This window comes from Ambystoma mexicanum, chromosome 2q (assembly GCF_040938575.1).
Source record: "Ambystoma mexicanum isolate Mex_15411 chromosome 2q, UKY_AmexF1_1, whole genome shotgun sequence".
Classification (NCBI taxonomy): domain Eukaryota; kingdom Metazoa; phylum Chordata; class Amphibia; order Caudata; family Ambystomatidae; genus Ambystoma; species Ambystoma mexicanum.
Window position 1 is genome coordinate 878,111,535 of NC_090924.1, and position 23,141 is coordinate 878,134,675.

Genomic DNA, 23,141 nt, shown 5'->3' on the forward strand with positions numbered 1-23,141 from the left:
GTTATTGCTCACACTGAGGGCTTGACATTGGAATCCAGCCCCGTTGAGGTTTATCACATTTGAAAAATGAACACAAGTGCATCAAAAGGTGAGCGTCTTCGTTGACTTAAGCCACTTCTCCACTATTTTTGAGAGCGCCCGTTCTAGAGCAGAGGAATTCTTTGAATTACAGGACAGCCTAATGGATATATTTAAGAAGCAGTATTTTATGCGATGAATGCTGAGTCTGGCACTTATTAAGGACGATTTGGTGGAAGTGGAAACATTTGTGGCTAATGTAAGCAGGTTCAAAATTTCCTACACAAGGAACGTATCCGAACCTTGAATGAGTGGCTCCCCGGTGGATGGTCCGGAGGCCTTTTTAGAAAGGGGAGGCAATAACCCTGGGCTATGGTTTCCGATGCCCACGCATCTGAAGTAATACCTTGCCATTCTTGCAGATGCTGAGAGAGTTTGCCTCCCACCAGGGTCTTGTGGGTTAAGGCCTCAGTGTGGTTTTGAGGTGGCTGAAGCAGCAGCTGGTGGTAAAGTAGCCATTACTTAAGCAGACTTTGCACCTCTCCCCCATCGACCAAGAGGGAATCTACTTTGGCCCCTTTCTTTAGCCAGTCCTCTCCAAGATGATCCACTGGGGTGAGATGGTTGGGCTGTCTAATAGCCTGTGGATTTGGCTGCCGCCTTAGAGGTCTGCAGCTTCTCTAGGTTTTCGCTAGCCTTGCTGCCAAACAGCCGAGTGGCATCAAAGGGCAAGTTAGGGAGTGTGCATTGCACGTCGGGTGCAAAATTCTGACTTCCTCAACCACGCAAACCTGCGTACCATCGTACTTGCCGCCATGGCTCTGCTGATACCATCAGCCGAGTCCAGTCCCGATTGTAGAGACTCACTCATAGCCTCCTTACTGTCTCGTACAATATTCAGGAAGCCGTCTCTCTCTTCCCCTTCGGGAATATGGTCAGCCAGCCACAGCTATACAGTCCCACAGAGTGAATGTACATTTTGCCAAAGCGCAAGTGGCGTTGCCGACTTGTCAGCCAGGCTCCCGGCAGAAAATACTTTACTAGCCTAAGCGTCAAAACGCTCATTATCCCTGTCTGGTGGGATGGTTGGATAAGCAGCCTGTTTGGAAGTAGTCGTTGCTGCCTGATCTACTAGGCGCTCTGGTGTAGGCTGCTTTGATAGATAGCTAGGGTCGCTACTCGAGGGCCTGTACTTCTTGGTGAGGTTTTTATTCACCGCTGGGTTTGATTCAGCCACCTCCCAATTCGCCATAACCCTTTTTTTGAAGTGTGATATGAAATGAGAGAATGGGATCCTTCCGTGTACCTTTATCAAGGATGTCTGTTGTGCTGTCCTGTTCAAATGGTGGCGCAGGTCTGCACCATCCCAGAAAGTCTATAAATCTGGTCATAAACTGCATGTAAGAGGCATCTGCATAGTCTGCCGGGTCTGGCTTGCCAAACAAGTTCTGGTGATGTGTCCACACCACTAGCAGATTGGAGATTGTCATACAAATCTTTTAATCTGGACTCCTCTTAAATGAGGCTTTCTGGGGCATTAGGAGTACCAAACTCCAACCCAAATGGTGGAGGGTTGTAGTCCGAAGGCTCGTAAACCTCCTAAATGGAGGAAAAAAAAAGACTTCAAAAATCCTTTTTTGGTAATAGCTTGTAGGATTTTTCAACTTGAGTGGGTAATGGCGTCCAAGGCTTCAACACCAACAGTGCCGACATCGATGGTCTTGACACCAATGTTGTTGACTGTCTCAATGCCAATGGCGCTGATGCTATCAACTATTTATTCATCAATTTTGGTTTCGATGGAGCCCTCGAAGGGCTTGACCCTTGACTCGAAGGAGTCTTTGACGATTTCTCATCGTGTCGAGACATCAGGGGTTCTCGAGGGGTCTCTGGCCTACGTCTCAGGCTCAAGGGTGCGCAGGATTAGCCCTTTCCTTGTCAGCCTCCTTCTCGAAAATGTTTAACATTTCATGCTGAAATTCTTCCCAATGGGCTGGAGTGGAGGATTTGGTCGGGCAGGTTATTCTCTCCTGAGAGGAATCGGATTTCGGATTAAGTTGAAGAAGGCGACCTTTTCTGTGCATCATTCTCGTCCTTTTCAAAAAAGGCAATCTGCTCCTGGAGCAACAAAGCTTTTTCGATCTCTTCCTTTCTTCCTTCCAGGAGAGTCACCTCTCGACTCGTGGGAAGATTTTTTTTTTTTTTTTATCGATTGGGGTTTAGTAGGGTGTCTACCAGCCGCTAATTTCCCTTTAAGCTCTTTCAGAGCCTTACCAGTCATGGACTGACGGGGCTCACTGTCCGCCGTCCTATGGTCCATGCCAAGGCACGACAGACACACACAATGAGGATCCGTGAGGGGCATCTTGGCACTGCAGTCGTAGCATATTTTGAACTCAGTTTTCGGGGTTGATGGTGTTGAAGACGAGGCCATTTATTCAAATATCAAAGTTTTTCTTCACAGAAAAATTAATCGCGCCGTATTTCTCAAAGCGTTAGCCATCGGGGAAAAACTGCCGAAAACATTTTTCGAAGCGGCTGAAGCTGGAAGAAAATATCAAAAGATGAGGAATATGTGGGAGGACACAAACCATTCCAAAGGACGGTGGAAGTGTAAGAATAAGTCAATATTCTGCACTTTACAGGCGTTTCCTTATGTGGGAGTTTGGCTGATGGCTGTGTGTCCCACTGCACGTCTGGTGTAAGGGTTACCTCAAAGATGTTTACAAGGGGAGTCAAAGTAGATTGAGTTCAATAGTGAAGGTGCAAGATTAAGGACTACACAGGAGAAAAATTAGACTAATTGATAGCTTTGCACATTTTCAGAATTTTTGAATATTGGAAAGCAACGGGAATATTGAAATAAAATGGAAAACTTCGTTGGCGGTTACTTTAAGCTTCAAATCGGTCTGGATGTCCACATCGCATTCGAAACAATTACCCAAAGCACAATTGTGGCTGATGTAATGAATCTGATGGCATCATTACTCCCTTTCCGACGGGGACCTCCCCGCCATGTGGGCAGGTGAAGGCAGCCGCTACCTGATCCTGACCCTGGGGGCAGCTATATTAGGGAAGATCAAATGGAGGGAAGACAACCTCTGGGAGGGAGTGGCGGTGTCCACGGATGAGACATGGTATCCTCCTTTCCCCTTACAGGATGAATCTCCCATACACATCTTAATGGTCTTTTGTGGTTCCCTCACTGCTTCCCCAAAGTTGAGTGCTGAATCTCTCTCAAAGCAATCTTCATCAAAACAAACATTGACTCTCAGAACATGTTGAAACCATTCCTACAATGTGTTTGTTCAAGTTGGTAAAAAGAAACTACCATTCCCAGAAACCCCTTAACACTGCGACAAAGAAGAGGAATGGTTGAATGCAGATCAGAGGAAGCCCCAAGCACAGGCAAGGCTGTAGTTGTTGCGAGTATACACCTGTGCCTGGGACGTTTAAAAGAAGATGAAAAGAGGAAATGGCAGACTGCTGGTGGAATCGGGCTGCAGCTCTTCGAGTGGCCAGAGAATCGAAAGAAGCACGTTGGAGCGAACCGGCTTATACAGTGAGCAGAAGAGGAAGACGCAGAGAAGCTTTAACGTGGGAATGACAGAAGCAAGAACAGTGCTCCTGGGCGTTCGCCGGTGGAAGAACGCAAAGAAGCTTACCGGGAAGCTGCAAGGAGAGAATACCAGCCCGCACCACGAGAGACGTGGAAACCCGAAACCGAGCAGCACGAAGGAAAGTGAAACCGGCGGCTGTTCTCTGCGAGTCGCAGACAGAACAGAAGACGCCACGAAGAGCCAGTGAGTCCACGCTGGGACAAAGGGAGCAGTGGGGCGTATTGGCAAACATGCCGACATCGAACAATACAAGTCGGATAAAGAAGTTGTTTCTTGATACTGAAATAAGAACTTAAAGCAGTTTTGCCTCAGACCGGAAGCTTTAATGGACAATGCACATTAACTCACAACACTAAAGGTGGTGAATGATTGGAAGTGTGAGCAAAATACTAATAAGGAAACAGACTAACAACATGGTCCCAAGTAATCTGAAACAATCCTGGGTCCTACCCTTGCTAAAAAAACAGTCCCTCGACCCAGACATACCCACAAATTATAGACCCATCACCACTGTCCCATTTTTACTAAAGATTCTTGACAGAGTGGCCTATTTACAAATTCAGGATTACCTTGAAACTAACCTATTACTAGGTACTCGCCAATCTGGCTTTCGTCCCCAACATGGGACGGAAACGGCCCTTGTTGATCTCAAGAGCCAGATAGACAAAATCAAAGATAAAGGGAGGACTGCCATCCTGCTTCTCCTCGACCTCTCCGCTGCCTTTGACCTGGTTGACCACAAAATCTTGTGCAACCACCTATCATCGGCAGCACACTTCTCCCACTCGGCGGTCACATGGATCCAATCCTTCCTGGACAACAGGACCATGCGAGTCTTCTCACCCATAGCAGCAGCCGACCCTATTCCCATTACCTGCGGTGTCCCACAAGGATCTTGTGTTTCACCCACTTTGTACAATATATTCACAAAGCCCCTATTCGATAAACTGGACCATCTGGGTGTCACCTACACTAACTACGCAGATGACACCCAGATACTCCTCACTTTATCAGGCAACTACAACGCGGACGTCAACAGGATCGGTGAAGTCTTTTCCATCATTCAGGCATGGATGGCCACACATGGCCTCTGCCTGAACGATGACAAGACTGAACTGCTCCTTGTCGGCTCACCCAACACTATCCGGAATCTCAGCCCTAGCTACTCCTGCTTCATCATTGACGGCAACACCATTCCCACTGCCAAAAGTGTAAAAACTCTGGGTTTCTATCTCGACACCAACACCAACTTCGCCAAACAAATTAATATGACTGCCTCAGCCACTGCTTACACTGGGAAACTAATCAGAGCCTGCAGATCTCTGATATCACCCAACAATTGCCTTACTCTAGCCAGAGCACTTATACAATCCAAACTGGACTATTGAAACAGCCTGTATGTAGGTGCCAATAAAACGGTTGTCAATAAATTGCAAGTTCTACAAAACAATGCACTCCGTGCCGCCCTTAATATTCCCAGAAGAGAACATATCTCAGCCACAAGAATCTCATGCAAATGGCTCTCCATCCAACAAAAAATAGACCTAAAAACTATCTGCCTCACCTACAAAGCTCTTAACCACCTGGCCCCACCTTATTTAACCGATAAATTCACCTCAAGACAGAATATTAGAGCCACCAGATCCTCTAATACACTACAACTGACAGTGCCCAAATACTCCCTAAAAAGAGCCGGCGGTTCCAGCTTCCCAGTTCTAGCCTCACAATTATGGAACACTATTCCTTTGGACATCAAATCTACCCCTACATTTCAACCTTTCAGAACTAAGATCATCACCTGGTTACTCAACAAATAACTAACACTGCATGTATGTATGCATCCGCTACGATGTTACTAATTCCACTATAACTGCTTTCATAATTGCTTTTGTAACTATACTTATACTGCTTTTGTAACTATACTTATACTGCACTATGCCTGTAACCTGATGCTTAAGCGCCCATATACCTCTGGGTCAGGAGCGCTATACAAATAAATAAACAAACAAACTATAAAATAAAGGAGTTAGCAAAGAGAGCTAATGTGATAAACTATCAAAGGTGGAGTTGCAGAAACAGACAACTACAAGAAGTCCTGGCAGAAGAGCATACCATGCAATAGCAAGTGTGGGGAAACAAGAAGCCCTCGCAGGAAAGTATACTAGTTATCCTGACAATCTAAAGGCCAAAGATAGACATAGCTGTGTCTTCGATATTGAACAAGAGGAACAGTCAAGAGTTATTATTGTGAAGAAATTGTGAAGAAGAATCCAGGGGAAGGGTGACACCCTCTGGATTAAGGAACAATATCCTTGAGAGACTTTCTGTTCGAGTCATTTCTTTCTTTTTGAACACTTTTGAAACACTGAAGACCAAAGACATTGCCCTTTGCACTTTAACATTTATTTCATTCGAATGTGAAGGTCAGAATAGTATTTTGGACACATGACAGTTTTGTTTTGGACACCACGACATTTACAGATCCTTAGTCGTATAGGGAAACACCTTTTGCACATGGACAGAGCAGCCTTTTACCAGCGCCTTTATTTTCATCAATTAAAGTCCTTAGCCAAAACTATGTCTAAAGTGTGTCCGACTTTCATTCCTGAGCCTCAACAGATCAGCCATAGTTAATGAAGTGGAGAAGCTGATAAGAGATTTAATAGAACTGCAGACTTCAGTATCCAGTGAATAATTTGTATGTAAATACTAAATAAATACTTAGGATTTAGGTCTCTAGAAGTGTACAAAAACACTAGGCTGCCCCGAGGAAGTTCTGGTGATTTGAGCCACTCGCCTTTAAGAACAAAATATGTAGGGCAGGCGAATAATTAAAAAATTGCTAAACCTATTAATAAGGTTTTTGGGAAATTGTATGTTTAATACATTATGAGCACTTTAGCATTTTTTGGTACGTGTAGGACTGTGATTATGGATAGGTGTGTGAATTGAAGAATATGTGAATATTGCGAGTTTTTAGTATTACGAGTAAAAACTAAATATATTGCGAGAGTGTGGGATGGCACGGTGCTAGACAAACAATTTTGTGCAATCTTCTACTTTTCCATTTTTATATTATAAAAGCAACTTCATTGAATTATGAACAGGTGTATGAAATTAATAAAACATATGTTAGAGAATTGATCACGTGACTGTGTTCATGTTACAACTGTAGAAAGTTAAAAGTATTTTGTAGCAAGCGCTCCCTGTAGGGCAAACTCCCAAACACCTGAATCAGCACTCCAGCAACGCAGGAGCAGCAATTCAGCTCGGATCTATGTGATTTTATCAAACTAAAAAAAAATAGAGAAGGACATTTAATCAAACCCACAAAACAGAGAAAAAAAGGAATCTTTTCTGCCCCCCCCCCCGAGCCCCTGTTTCCCCATGTTTAATACCCCACCGCAACCCCCTCCCCACCAGATGTAACCCATTATCCCACCCCCACATTTTTTTTTTTATTCTGGATTTCGTCAGTGTTTTTCATTCGTTAAAATGTAATTCTCTATTATTAGGTATAATCACTGGATAACACTCAGCTCCAGGTAAGTTCCACCAAGAGTCTCACAGTACCTTAGGAGTGAAGAAGTTGCAGCACTATGCCCTATGAGGCAGCAGCCGCAGACATGGTAACAGGATTCCGGGTCAAGAAGATGAAAGGAGGAACACTGGAATGGATCTCGCAGCAGCAGAGTGAAGAGCTCTCAGGAACTGATTATTCTCGGTTCTGTGATTTTGGTGCCTTTTGGGAGGCACCAGTGAATAAGAATTACAGCCGGTGATTAGTTTCGCTTTCTCGGTCCAGCACTCTGGTGAGGGGACTTCAAGGAGAGGTATCTTACCTCTGGAGGTTCGAAAGGAATCAACCAAAGTTTCGGGAGGATTCGATCTTCGGAAATCGATCCACTGCACAGCGTCCACAGGTCCCAGGCTACTGGCGGTTTGCATGCCGTGAAGGTCACAGCTGACGTGGGATGGCATCGAAATGCAGGTTGTCTCAAGAATGAAGAGTCCCACCAGTCTAAAGGGGAGAGTCGTCCTCTTTGGAGTTCTCCTGACGCTTGGAGGAAGGGGTTGAGCAGCAGTGATTACATAGCAGGCATCTAAGGGCGTCCGGAAACGGCTGCGGACATCTCTCCTCTTCATCGTCGATTCTTCTGTTCCAGGGGTCAGCTTGTCTTCAGCCTCAGGATCCATGCCTTTTATGCAGGATCCCAGCCAATCAGCACCCATCCGAATCTGAGTGGTAGCGTCCTTTTTGCACAGCCAGACCCCTAGTTGGAACTGGTTCCAGGAAGGCACACCAGAAGACAGAACAGCAGCGTTTGAGTCCTTCCCCATTTCCTGCCCTGACAGACACATTGGAGCCTTGGCCGGCTTCACAACGGATTCCCACCGAAGACAACAGTCAAACCAGGACCTCCCCTCAGCCAGCACGGCAGAAGGACCGAGAAGGGTCCAACAAGAAATGGCAAAAAAAAAAGAATACAGTCACAATTATGGGTCAATGGTGACCCTTCTGTGCACTACCGTGGCTGTGAATACACAATGGAAGTAAGAATTGCACAAAAGTATATAGGATAAAACCACTGCCACCAGCTATTCAGGTTAGCTTGGCACTGTAACCAAAGAGTCACAAGAGCCGTGAGAAAGGGGATACAGTGTAACCCCTCAGCACTCCACTTGAGGTGGGGTTTGCTGATCACACAATATAAAAGATAGGAAGAATACTAAATATCCCCTGCTCTTGGGAACATGAGTTCTCTCAAGGAAAACAGAAAATAAAAAGGGAAGGGAAGCCCAAGGGGCTCCCAGCCCCCACTGGGACTGCACATAAATCTAAAGATAGGACACTGTTGGTTTATTTTTTTAAAGATTTTGTCTGTCCCAGCCCCACACTGCACAGAGCAAAAGTCAATGCCACATGCCAAAGAATTTGGAGGAAAGCATTTCTCCAAGAAAAAGTTACAAAAAGAAATACAAAAGTATCCCAAAAGATAGCAGAAAAGAATTATAGAAGCAAGAACAGTGTTTAGGGGAACAGACCAAACTGGAGGAATCACATGTGCAAATGAAAATCTACCCTAACAAGTTCTATGCCTCAAGACATTCAAAGGCCTCACGGCCGGGAAAATGAGACTAAAGGGCACTTGTTAAAAACTTCTACATGGGTCTAAAAACATCTGTTAACTGGGGGGAGAAGAAGGTTGCAATCTTTAGGATCTCCGATGCAGGATCCTTCTTCGAGTTGTATACCCTTCCAGATGACATATTTGCTTGCCGTAATCGTATTTCTGATGTTTGTATCTTCTTAGATTCACATGCTGTGCATATAGTCCGACATCTAGAGGTAATCGCAGAGTATTGCATCTTTTTTTCAAAGATCGAAAAAGGACATCGACATGAGCATGACAGTAACACTATACCTAACGTGACGTGTAGTGTACCCATTTGTTAGTTGTCCTCCATCCTGAGGAAGGTTGGCTAAAAGATTGGGGCAAGATATTCTGCGCCCACAGTGAACTACAACTGAAACACGTGTCGACAGACATAAATCTTCTATTAACTATATAGAGAGACACATCTGTAAAACAAAGGAGTTTGACTTCGAGATTGTGGTTTTATATTCTGTTATGATGACAATAGACACCTATGTTGGGTATGATTGTTGGTATGAATATGGTATGTATGAGTTATGAATGAAGTTTGAGTGGTGGGAAAAAGTTTTTGTGAGTTTTTTGCTGTGATCTACAAACAAACTCTACTGCAGGTGGTAAACGTTTTCCCCTGCAGAAGGTTTTCCCTAGACCACCACTTCAGAGACAGAACGAGGGCAGTCGAGACAACCACTAGATCGTCCCACTGGCCTGACACCATACGCTCGAGAGCCACTCCCGCATGGGGCGCATGCGCAGATGAGCGTGTGGAAATAGGAAGACACAGGAAGCCATCATCCCCAGCAGCCACTTGGCCTTGCGAATGGTTAGCAGGTGACTGGCTACATAGTGTGAGATCTGGAACAACATGTTATGAACCCTCTCATTGGAGGGGAAGACGAGCCCATCTTCTGTCCGAATAAGGGCACCCAGAAACTGTTTGACTTGGCTGGGGACCAAACTTGATTTTTCTTGTTAATAGAGAATCCCAGGCTGAATAGGAGATCTACTGTCGCCTGGCTTTTGGCTACGCACGTTCTTCACAAATCTCCTGTAATGAGCCAGTTGTCGAGGTAGAGATAGACAGGAATGGACTGCCTGCGCAGGTGACCCGCCGCTACCGCCAGTACCATTGTGAACGCTCTCGGGGCTGAGGCAATGCCAAATGGGAGAACTTTGAACTGGTAGTGCGTGTCCTCCATCATGAACCAGAGGCCCTTTCTGTGCGCTAGCAACATTGAAATATGTAAGTATGCATCTTTCATGTCCAGTGTAGCCACGTAATCCCCTGCCGCAGCAGCGGGATTACTTCCTGAAGAACTGTCCTCCTGAACTTTTGTGGTCTGACATACTTTTCCAGCAGGACCTGAACCTCTTCCAACAGGATGCGCAGATGGTCTGACGACAGGAGTCTGCTTCTGGTCGGATGGTAGCGGGGTGGCTGGAGGAACTCTATGCAGTACCCGTGGGTGACGGTTTTGAGTACCCACTGATCGGACATGATACCCCTCCCATGAATGGGCGAATGATGTTAGACGTGCCCCGACTGGGGAAGTGTGGGAGGGGGCAGGTATCGACGAGTAACTTGGGAGGTGGAGGCCGGGAAGCCTCTGGAAGCAGAGTTTCTGCACTTGCCCTTTCCCTGACAAAAAAACGCTCTGCTGGGATTGGAAGTTGCCAGAGGTGCCCTGTCGGGAAGCCCAGTTGGATCCTGCCGAGCCATATTGTGCATGGGCAGAGCGGGAGAAGGACTGCCCATGAAAGAATCGGCAAGAGTTAGAATTGCCATGTTGGACAAAGGGCTTAGCTGAGATCTGACTAAGCGACTTGAGGGTTACATGCTCCTTTTTATGCCGTCTCCAGGGCTTCGTCAACCGCTTTCCCGAAGAGGTTGGCCTCCTCCACTGCCTTGTTTATTTATTTGTATTTTTAAAGCGCTCACACAGCCCGGGGGCATCGAGGCGCTGTTAAAGGAATATGTTTTAGTTGCGTATTTATAACGTGCTTAATACCCAGAGGTTTCTAAGCGCGGACCCAGGATCGAACCTGTGTTGCTTCATGTCGTCTTGTTTCCAAGGCGAGCACGTTGCTGCTGAGCTATCCTCCCGTGATCAAGGAAGCATGAGTCTCCGGCTTCAACCCAGAGTTCTTTAACCAGGCGTGGCATTTCAGCATGGTTCCCTGGGCAATGGTACGCCCCGCAGCTTTGGCAGAGTCCGGAGTATTCTTGAGGATATTCTGGGTGACCCGTCTACCCTCTGTGACCATTGCTAACAGGCGGCTGTGAAAAGATTCCGGGACATCTCGAAGACCGTCCTGAACAAGGCCCCACTGAACATCACTATAGCTCGCAAGGAGCATGGTGTTGGCAATTCTGGTTGAATAAATCCCAGAGGTAGTAACACGCTTGCCCAGGGCATACAACATCTTGCAGTCCTTGTCCAGAGGAGATTCCAACGAGGACAGATAGCCCCACCCTCTTGCGCGTAGTGGTGACAACTAAGGAATCCGGGATAGCATGCCCCCGATGTAGAGCGGGTCTGAGGGAACCGGGCAAAACATTTGTTCCACACAGGGGTTAACCACACGTGTGAGAGATGGAGTAAGTAATGAGGGGTCCAGGCCCTTTTTGATGGAGTTCAGCAAGGGTATGCTTGGCTGACGGGTATTTTCCTTATGAATATCTTCCACAAAATCTGAATCAGGAGCGGCCATGTGTGTGAGAATTTTGAAATGGTCTGCCTTCTTCAGTAGGGTGTTGATCATCATCTGGTCATCTATAGGCGACGAGTCTCTAGGATGGGAGGCGGTAGGCGCATCCAGAAAGAGGTCGTCATTGTCAGCGTCATGTGGCGGAGTGTGCCACGTGCCCTGGTTATCCACAGTCTGGGTGCTGGTAATTGGGATCCTGGTCATCCTGGACATGGCCCTGGGCATAGGCAGCATCCTGGCTTGGATCATCCGGATCATCCCCAAAGACGTCGACTTGAGTGTTCTCATGGCATTCCCCCAAGGAGGAAAATTGGGCACCGGGAGAGTGGAGCCTCTGGGACTTAGGATGCATGGGCATGGTTCCACATCCCTATGTCTCTACAAAATGTACTCAAACTGGCCTGAGAAATCAATGAACTCTAATCTTACTCATACAGGCCTCAAACCTATCCCTGGTCCATTCAGAGGAGTAGGAGGGGTCAGGAGGGGGAAATGGCTGTGCAGGAGGGGCTGAGCTATGAAGTAGGGCCCTAGAAAGAGGAGCAGAGGCCAGAGAATAGCACTCATATGAGGAGGGGCCCCTCGTGGGGTTCAAATCGGTAGAATCTGCTTTAGAAAGCTTCTCCAGAAGCTTCAGGAGTGTTTTCGCCGATTGGGTATATTACAGCGCGTCTAAGCGATGCTGCGTCTTTCGGCGCTACTACACCTTTCGACGGTATTATGTAGGATGTGGAAGGTTTTGAGGGAGCGCACGCTACAGAAGTAGATTTAGTCCCATGCATAGGCCGCAAATGCGGTTGCCCAGAGGGCACCAAACTGCGAGGTTAGGAATGAAGCATGTGGTGTGAGAGTGTCCTTGTCGCCAGGGTGCGACTTCCCCATAGCACTGCAGGTGGCATACCTGTCAGGGCCAGGGATGGACACGTAGGAGCGTAAAGGCTCCACATGAAGGTCAACGGCTTCGGAATCAGAGCCAGGGCTGCCGACGGATTGCTCATCTGATGCAATGGCACCAGTGGGGGAGTGACTCTCCACCGGCATGGCGTAGGCCGCCTACCGTTTCTTGGGTCTTGGGCCGAAAAAGCTTACAGGCTTTACACAAGTGCTCGTCGTGGTCATGAGGGAGACACTCATTACATAGGTGAGGGGTGTCCTTCCAGGAAAATTTTCCATTGCAAGAGGGGCAAAACTTAAAAGGAGTCCTCTCCATAGCAGAGGGAAGCGGCAGCCAGACCAAGAAAAAAGGAAGAGAAGGGGTAAAGAAAAGGCATTCTCAAAGGAGAATGAATAAACAGGGCCCCACTCTCCCTACAGTGAAGGCCGGGGTGGAGGCCAAGGCCACCCGGTCAACAGTCGCCAAGCAGCCCAGAATAGAGCATCGGCAGGCAGGACTAAGCGTCAGCCATCAAGAAGTCGTCGAGGGCAATCGAACCACTGACAAGCAGTGGAATTACCAATAAATAGAAAACAGCAATATAAACTCTTACGAGCTCTGCATTATGTCTGACCAACTAGGTAGGCGGAAAAAACAATATGGTGGGACCTCGACGCAAGAGGGATTTTGGGTACACTACACGTCACGTTAGGGCTAGTGTTATGGTAATGCCCATCTTGACATTCCTTTTCGATCTTCGAAAAAAAGATGAAATACTCTGCGATTACCACTAGATATCGGCCTGTATGCACAGCATGTGATGATTCTAAGCAGATTCACAAGCATCAGAAATCTAGTAACAAGGGCACTACCCAAATATCTTCTTTAGGCTATGAGCAACACTCCTAGTGAAGCATGACTCACATTTCCAGAGGATCAGAATCTTTTAGACAGCAACATGGGAGGTCCATCCCGTCCTCCCACACCAAACGATTTCAAGATGGTGCATCAGATGTCCAATAACACACAGGTGCACTCAAGACACTACTGAACACGGCATAGGGAAGACTTTTGGGATTCACACAGATTGCAGCAAGTAGTGGTGCTGCTTTACATATGGAGCAGGATAGACTGTGGTGCGTGCAGCTGAAGAGATGACCGAAAAAACATGGAGTGGCAAGTTTGCAGAGTGTAATTGGTGGAATTGTACCGCCCATATTATCCTCACCACGATAGTTAAGACTGATGCCCTTTTTGTGTAGAGTAAAGCTGCCTGCAATGGGCCATAACAGAGGGTCCCCCTGAGCTGGTGTTAACAGACTATGTGCTGTGAGAAACCTGAGGGTATCCTCACTCCTACTCCGCATGGATCATCTGCTCAGGTAGCCAGGGAAAGGCCATCGCTCTTGAATCGCGACCCTGGGGGTGGAGAAGCGAGGAAGGATCACCTGGGTGGAGGGTCCTTGGGGATTGGGAACAGGGTAACCCAAGACGAGACATGGTATCCCCCCTTTTACCTGACCCTCCACGACCTTTATGAGCTATTGTACAACAGTTCCCCTCAATGTTCCCATTCAACACACTCTAGCTGGGATGAGCAAGAGGAGACTAGGAGTATTGAATACGAGTAACCTATTTCACCACTCTAGTACTGGGACGAAGAAGATGCCTGTAGAGTATTTTGAAGGTCAGGCATGTGGTTCTAATTGCAGTCAGGCAGTTCTAATTGAAGACTCACACCTGCAACCTGTGAAGTGTTTGCAGGTGTATAAAAGGGAGTTGACCAGCAACACAGAGAGCAACAGGATGGGCTGTGTGGGAGAATCCAGTCAGGACACCAGCTTGGAAGGAGGCGGCCGTGGTGAGTCCTGCAGCACAACCAGGACGCCGGCAGAAGACCCAAAGGACTTGTGGTGCCCGGGAGACAGGCGAGCCTCTGTGGTCGAAGCAGTGCAGCCGGTGCTGCCGGCAGAGAAGAGGAAGGAAGGAAGCTGCCAGAGTCTGCGGAAGCCGAGCCGAGAGCGAGAACCAACAAGCCCACGAGAGCGAGTGGAGCTTGCAAGCGAAAGGAATTAGTGCTGCCGGCAGAGAAGAGGAATGAAGGAAGCTGCCAGAGTCTGCGGAAGCCGAGGCGAGCTGACAGCGAGAACCCATGAGCCCAGGAGAGCGAGTGGAGTTTACGAGCGAAAGGAAATCAGCGAGTGTGGCCGAATCCGGGCAGCACAGCCATCCAGAAGGAAACCACAAGACAGGTGGGTGAAGAAGGCAAGTCACTCAGACCGGGGCACCCCTGAGGGCTGTGGGGTATGAGAGGCAAGTGCAGATGGTGAAGAAGAGAAATAACCACTAAGTGAACTCTTGTAATTAAACACAGTGTGGCAAGGCCACTGAGTGGTCCCACTTGTGTAACACAGTGTGGCAAAGCTAAAAGACTGACCCAAAGGCAGAAGAACCTATGTGGCTCAAAAGGACTGGGGTTCCTGGTTGCGCGACCTGTGATGGGTGGACCGTGTGGTCCGACAACTGCGCCTAGACCAGGGATCCCTCAACTGTGGAAACCAAACACCTTGTTTAAGCAAACCAGGAAAGAATAAATTGAAAGATTTGTTAAGCCTATGCAGAAGGAAAAATAACCTTGTTTTGAACACAGAGCCAGAGGCCAAGCAGAGGTTGGCACGTTGAAGTCTTGGGGAAGGGAATCCTGAGACTTGATTAACTTTGATGTTGTCTTGACGACTGAATCCTCAAGCTCTTTTCTTTGGTGAAACTGTGTTGCCTTGAACTTGGGGAAGGGAACTCCTAGTATTTGTGGAACTTTCTTGAACTTGGGGAAGGGAAGCTGAAAGAAGGCTGGGAGCTGACAGAAGCTCAGAACCTTTGTTTTATCACCATTACTTTTGTTATTGCCATCCCTACACATCGTTTAGCTTTAGTTGTGAGGGCAAGGATAGGTTTTGGACACAGACAGATTTTTAAATTAAACTTTCGGACTCAGACTTTCCTTGGTTGTGTTCAGGTAGGGAAATCCCACCTTAGCATAGGGCAAGTTAGGGCTTTAACCATCCTGACATAATAAAGCCTTATATTTTGAACTTTGAATCTGTTGTCTGTGTCTTGCTTCATCAAGCCTTCACAGTGGGAAGAGGAAGCTACCTGTGAAACGTTCTCTTCCCAAATAATCAAAATACCCACTAAGGACAACAAATGGACACCAAGGCAGGGGTCCTTTTCCGGAACCTGAACCCATGATGGTAGTGGCTCTGCCCTGAACTAGCTGGTGCTCCCATGTTATCCCAGGGAGAGACCTTATTGATGAAAGCTTTGAAAGAGCTGTAGAGCACTACTAACAGACATTGAGGCTCTACAGTAAAACTGGTCCACAGAGTAGTAACGACAATTGACGTTGTGAAAAAGAAGCAAAAGATGTGGACATTTGTCCCTCTGACCTCAGTAAACCACAGGAGTGTGAAATTCCAATTGCAAAGCCAGGGAATTTTAAAGCTATTCTCGAGCTTCCAAATAGGGACTTTAGCTAAAATAGGGGGAAAAAGGCTGGTGGAAGTGGTTTGCCTCATTTTGGGGGAGGAGTTGGGCCAAGAATGAGAAAGGAAATCCCAAAACGAAGGGCATTTAGAAAACCAAATCAAGGACCAGGAGGGCAGTGGTCTTCAGAGGGAACGGAGATGGTGACTCTGGGGGACTCCCAGGTTAGAGACAGGATCAAAGCCTCAACCTTGTTTCTTTGCGGTTATACCTGGGTGGGGTGGCAGGTCATAATCAAGGAGATTGTTCAGGTCATTCTAGGAGATCCGTAAGTTGATGCCCTCTGCCCCGTTTTCCTCACCAACCTCCACCGTTTACTGTACCTTTTAGTGTACGACCATCAGGATTGAGGATGTTGGTGATCATGTTTAGAGATTTAGTTGCATCAACAAAAAACGTGGGTTCTTAGGCATAATACTGCACAATAGGTCTCTAGCAAAACCTGAATTTTTACATTTCTGTATCATGTTTACTTTATTCCTGCTAAACTTTGAACAAAAAACTAAAAATAAATCTGTTGACTTACCAGGCAGATCACAGTGACCACTCAGTCACCGTCCTCAGCACATCAGAACTTATTGGAAAATCCCAAGTACTGCAGGAACCTTTTTTTTTACCACTCACCTTCTTAATATCTTGATAAAGATTCTTCAAGTCTGTACTTCCAAGTAAAAACGGGTCCTTGTACTTCGCTTCACTGTGTGTTTTACTGCAGCAGCACGTTCTTTGTGTAGTATAATACAACCTAATTGGAGTACTGTCAATAACAAAACATATTTTACATTTTAGACCATTAAAACCTGAGAATGAGCTCTACAATTTTAAACAATGGCTGGATACACAATGTAAACGGTCTTTGTGCATTTAAAGCAGACCGAGTAAACCATTAGGATTGGTGGTCCAAGAAAAGAAAAAAACAGTAATTGAAGCTCAAAACCAAGAGCCACCATCAGCAAGCAAAATAGTACAGTATACATTAATTCAGTGGGCTGGTCGTACCACCAACACACAAGGTCTTTAACCCCTTAAGTGCCAAGGACGAGATATTTTGTCCTTGACATTTCGTCATTGTTGCCAAGGACGATATAGCTCGTCCTTTTTGGCACGTCACTTTGTGCCATCCCTGCAAAGCAGCGATCGCACAAAAGTGAGATCCAAACCACGGGCTATGTGAGAAGGAGGTTCCTCCTCAAAGCCTGGGGGGTGGATTTCCTTCAGTTTCGCGTCAGCATGCGTAATGCGTGCCGATGTGAAACTGAAAGTAAATTTCACTGTGGCAGCCATTTTCAGCTGCCGCAATGAAATGAGAAGGTGAGTCTCCACATTTCTCTCTCTCGATCTGCAGCATTATTGTGCCGTTCATATCGAGGGAGGCATCGTTGGAAAGGGGAAACTCACCCCTTTTCAACAGCACCTTTTTTGAAGCATTGCTGGGCGCGGATCCGGCGCAGAGTGCTCAATTCGCGCCCAACAATGCCACTAGACCACCAGGGATCTGTGTGTGAAGTGGGGGCTGCTTACTATGTAAGCAGACCTCTCACCCCGGCCACCAAAGCATGGGGCAGCACATATTGGCCCCCCGGGGGAAGATGGTTGCCCATCTGCCCCTAGGGAAGGGCCAATAGACCACCAGGCTCTTTTTTTGTAATGAAAGGTGGGTGGCACTCCCTCTCCCCCCCCCACCCTAAGTGGATGGAGGGGCACCTCATGTATCCCTCCTTGGGGGCAGATTGCTAGTGCAATCTTCCCCTAGGAAGGGGCAAATGTGTTTTTACTGGGGGCTGGGGGTTAGTAGACCAGCAGGGATGGCTTGAAAGGGGGGCCGTGAATGGAGAGTAGTAATTGGGATTTGTTTTTTGCTGGGGGGGGCCACAGGCAACAAAATGGTTTAGTTTTACAGCTTTTTCTACATGAGCAGCTGCAACGTTATGCGAGTACTTTTTTTTTATTCAATGGTTAGGGCCCATTGTCAGTGGGGTGGGTGGGACTGGGGCTGGATTGTTGGAGGCGGGGGTGGGCTGTCTGGGGAGGTATTTTGGTGGGCTGGGACACAATTGCAGGATCAGGCCACAAATTGCCCCCCATGCCAGCATGACATTGGTGTTTCCCTGGGAGCGGCCGTCTCCCATGTGGGTTGACCGTCCGCAAGCCCAGGCTGTGCCACGTTACAGATGTCATCTCCGGGGAGGAATGGGGATCGTGCCTGGGCTCCCCGGAACTGCTGCTAGGCATGGGAACGGTCAACCCACATGGGAGACAGCCTTCCAAGTCCAGGGACATAACCCTCCCACCCCCCAGACTATCCTGGAGATCTGGCGGGCCTGCAGTACAGCTTCTCCCTCCAGGAAAAGATGGGGACCCTTCCTGGGCTCCCTAGAACGAACGCTGTGATTGGGGATGGTCGCCCGAGACCAGGGACATTACCCCCCGACAAATCCTGGAGCTCTGGCTGGCCTGCGTTATAGCTTCTCCCTCGCGGAAAGGTTGGAGACCCTGCCGGGGCTTCCTGGGACTGCCGCTATACTTGGGGATGGTCAACCCACATCGGATACAGCCACCCATGGCCAGGGACATTACCACTGATTTTCCTGGAGCTCTGGCTGGCCTGCGTAATAGCTTCTCGCTCCGGGAAAGGTCAGGGACCCTGCCGGGGCTCCCTGAACTCGCTGCTGGGGTTGGGGACCAGTCAAACCACATGAGTGACGGGTGCCCAAGGCCTGGGACATCACCCTGACCATCCTAGAGCTCTGGCTGGGTTGCGTTACACCTCTCTCTGGGAAAGAACAGGGAGACGCCAAGGCTCCCTGAAACCACTGCTGTTTTCATAACATTTTCATACATTTGCTGCTGCACTTTGTCCCACACCCCTTTCATTTCCCCAATGTGACCTACATTTCGTTGCTGCTTTAGGCACTATACGCTCTTGTAACCTGCACAAGTCACCTACCCTTCAAAAGATGTATGCTTGCCCTTCCTCACCACATTCGTTTTCCTTATTAAAACATGCCACGTACATCTGTTTTTAGGCCGTAAGCATAAAAGTCCTGTGTACCATGGCTTAGTTTTTGCCTTGTGTTAAGGCTTGTTTTGTGAAACATTATGAAAAAAGTGTGATTTCTTAACTGGAAGAGTCAGAGGAATGTAGTGGAGCATTGCTTTTCTCAAAATTCACAGAAGACATTGCCTTACCGGGCCAACCATGTCCACCACATAGCTTTTCTTCTGTCATTTTTCCAATTTTTCCACAAACTAGGGAACTTTCCCCTACATAGTTGTTGGCTGACCGGCACAAATCTCCCCTTTCCTAAACTTGGAATTTTGTCTACTTTTCAGAAACGTATGCCTTTCTGTCTTCCCATTCAGCTTTCCTACCCTCCTCTTTCATTCCATCCACGCATGTCCTATTGGCAAAAAAAGGCAAAATCGCCTACCCCTCACAAAACGGATGGTAACCATATAAAAATATGTTTTTTTGGTTTCCACTCAACCTGTTCTTGAAAGGCTGGAATATGGCGAATTCAAGACAGCAAACCATTTGTTCCTAGCTCTTACAAGGAAAAAAACCACAGGCTTCTTTGTACATCATTTTATTAGCATTTTCTGAAAAAACCCAACATTTTCTCCCTTTTTCGTTATTTTCTCTCACCCGCCTACAACAGATTCCTTGGTGGTGGTATGACCGCCTACATTTTGGAAGAAAAGGGGCCAAATCTGGCTGAGATATCTCATGTAACAATAAAGTTACAAGGGATTGAATGGTGACATACTGAAATCACCAAAAAAGGCCTTGGCACGGGGTTTGGAAGGGGCAACCCTTGGCATTTAAGGGGTTAAAGAGCATTTCAAAGGAACAATCTGCTGGTACAGCGTCATCAGCTCTCCAATGGGCATTCTTATCCAACCACTGATTCCCTATAAATCTTAAAATATATATATATTTTTTTAAGTTGATTTGGTTAAATTAATCAACCTTTCCATTTTTTTTAAAACATAATTGAAAAAAGAAAAAAGAAATAAAAATGGGAAGCGAAAACATTTGCAATTTAGAATCTAAAAGCGTTGTGAAATACAGTACAATAATAATTAAAACAAATTAATTTACCAATTTGTAAAGATAAAGTATTTTAAATGTACACACTATATCTATTAGTTATCAATATTTGATTAGAAGAGGCGCAATAAAATTAAGATTTGACAAATTTGACAATAGTTCGAAAAATGGGATAAATTAAAATAACATAACCAAAAGGTGATATATTACAATTGATAAAACATATAATTTTCCAATACAGTTATATATACCCATCATGGTTATTGTTTAGGGATCTTCTGTTGTTCATACAAGTTGTATAAATGTTAGCTTCTAGCGCCGAAACCAAAATACCAGAAAATAGATATTTTTTTACTCATTTCAACTATTGTACAATGGTCGTTATGATTCAGCATTGCCTAAACATCTAATAGTGGCTAATCTGACAGAGGCACGTTCAGTTGCAAAGATTAATTGCCAAAGCTTAAATGGATCCAAAATTTCTGATTCACTAAAACAGCATTTCAGATACAAAATACGCATATCGGTGCTGCTGGCATTCTGTAAAGAGATGACTTAAGGTCTCCCGATGACTTAACATTTTACAAAATCTACAGTAATTGTCACTTTTATCTATCAGACCTTGCCTTGCCAATATGTCCCTGCAATGCCATAGATTAAATCTAAACCTTGTAAAAGAATGTCTAAACTTAGGAGATGGACTTTTGACAAGATAGCCAGCTACTGTATGAAGCTTTTTAGAAACAAAAGGATTGGATATAAAAAAATAATGTAAAAAAAAAAAAAAAAAGAAATCGAGCTATAGGGCACACTTCCCTTGTGTGCTTTTCCATTCATGGTCATACATGTTTGCCTTAGCTCTGGATGGATTGTTTGTTAGAAGGTCTGATGAATAAGGCCTTAAGAGCAGCGGTTCGCAAGATCATAGTAAGGTTTTGAGACAAGTTTAATATTTCATCAGCTAGTAGGCCTAGGATCGTTTGATTTTTTGGGGCCATTAGACATTTCCTATAAAAGCTACATAGTTTACACAAGTAAATTGTATTCATTAAAACTAAGCCTAGCTCGAAACCAATTATAGCCACCGGGACACAATCTGGGAGGCTAAGGAATCGCTGCCAAAAACAACCTTCCAAGTTTGTCCCAGTATGATTTTTGTAGAACCTTTTTGCATTCTGAGCCGTACAATAAAATTGGAGTAGCTTTTAGCGTGTAATAGGTGATTGCCGGCAAACTAGAAAATGTGCCAAATTTAAACAAAATGTGCTTCGTTTCTGCAATAGCTTGCCTGTGTATAGGCGCTCTATAAATAAACAAAAAAAAGATGAAATAATTTTTAAAAAGAAATTTAAAAAATTGCTATATTTAGTTTTGTGTTCGTGTCAGTAAAATACTGTTTGTCATTAATACGATCATTTATATTGACCCCAAGGTAAATATAGTGTTGGACCCTCCTTAACGCTTCAGCTTGTAAAGACCACTTGAGGGTTTTGGGAATAGTGGGCATTTTTACACATTGCATAACTTTAGATTTAGTCAAGTTGATTTGTAGTTGATTTAGTTGTGCGTATGTACCCAATTCATCAAGTAGTCGTTGCAGACAACAAAATAAGGTCATCCGCATATAATAACCGTGCAACCTGTTTAACTCCCTGTAAAGACTGGATGGGTGGGGTGGGTCTGTACTTCTGCTCTCTATATGGTAGAGGAGAGGCAAAGAGGACCCCAGCCAAGATTCTCTGTTGTGGTAGCAATGGACGAGGAATCAAGGCCTAGCTTCTCAGGAGGTGATGCAGGCTGGTTCTTAAGTACAGTGTAGCCCCCAAACCCCCACAAAAGAATGTCTACACTCTGTATTAGTTACAACAGAGTATTTATATAATTAAGTTCAAGATTATGTGCACAATGACAATAACTCACTTTGTGCTTAGTAAATCTACAATGGCAAATATATACAGTTCTAAGTGGTACCACAATTATTAGATTTCATTAAAGTGCATCAACTGTACTTTGGTTAAATGTCACATAAATCACTTAATAAAGGTAACCAACAATAGACATAGGAAGAAAGCAGTTGGTTAGAACAATTGGAAGAATACTGGCCCCTGCCACTAGACACAGTTCTGTGTGGAGATCCCCCCAACCTGGGCAACCTGTAAAATAAAGATATACGAGAAGCCCAGTCCATATATTGTTCTATACGTTTTATTTCCTTCTATAATGTTTCTATCACCACAATGTACCTGGAACAGCAGAGTTCGACGACGAGCTGTCGACGGATCCTTCTTGAGCGGCTCCCTTTAAAGCAGGAGCCACGGGTCGTTGAGTTCCCTCGAAGAAAGTGAACTCAGCGGCGAGGCGGCAGCTTCGGTCCCAGCGGTGCTCTTCGACGACAGAGTGAAGACGTCCTGCAAGGAAGAGGCGTGTGGGGCACCTCAATGTCGATAGTTCAGGACCGCAAAGAGTTTGTGAAGAACTGTGGGCCAGCAAGGGCATCGAGTTGTCCGGCGTCTCTACGGTCTTTGGATGGCGGGAAACCCACCGGCGGATGCTCCTCGGCGTGTCAACGGCCTGGCCTTCTCCAGCGGGAAAAGACGGGCGGCGGTGCGGACGAGCGCATCTGTGAATCAAAAGTCTTAGGCAAAGGAGCAGTGCGGCTCCGGTCGTCGGTGGCTCGGCGTCAAGCGATCCCCTCTTCTGGGCAACATGGCTTCGACGGGCCTCCAGCGGTTATGCAAATCTGCAAACCCTGGTCGAGCGGTGGACAGAATGTCCGGTGCTTATCTTCATTCTCCTCGGCGGTCCCAGTCTCAGGTCAGCAGCCTGTCGAGGGTCTGACTTCCAGGGCGCTTCGGCGAAGGTTAGCGGTGCTCGATGGTCCCTCGGAGCACGGGAAGAGGGCGCCTAACCAGGTCCTCTCTTGGATCAGTCTCGAAGGCTTTCGGCAAAGGGAGACGGCAGTCAACCTTCTTCAGGCTCTGCTTCGAGATTCAGCTTCAGTTTCAAGGTCAGTTTCAACTCCAGCTTCTGAACTAATTCTAGCAGTGAGAGGCCCCCAGATATACTAGTTGATCTCTCATTCATTCTGCTGGGTCACACTCAGGCAACCAATCACTCAGAAGTGCATTCAGCAGTCAGTCAGCCAATCAGGCATACAGTGCCTTCAG

At 46.4% G+C, this 23,141-nt stretch overlaps 1 protein-coding gene across 2 annotated transcripts in view; it reads right to left on the reverse strand.

Annotated features, from left to right (window-relative positions):
* The window catches only part of PDSS1 (decaprenyl diphosphate synthase subunit 1), a 664,271-nt gene that overhangs the window by 549,549 nt on the left and 91,581 nt on the right, over positions 1-23,141 (reverse strand). For both annotated transcript variants that reach the window (XM_069648132.1, XM_069648131.1), the window contains exon 3: positions 16,548-16,680. In XM_069648132.1, the coding sequence (XP_069504233.1) occupies positions 16,548-16,680 (133 nt within the window). The remainder of the gene's footprint in view (positions 1-16,547; positions 16,681-23,141) is intronic.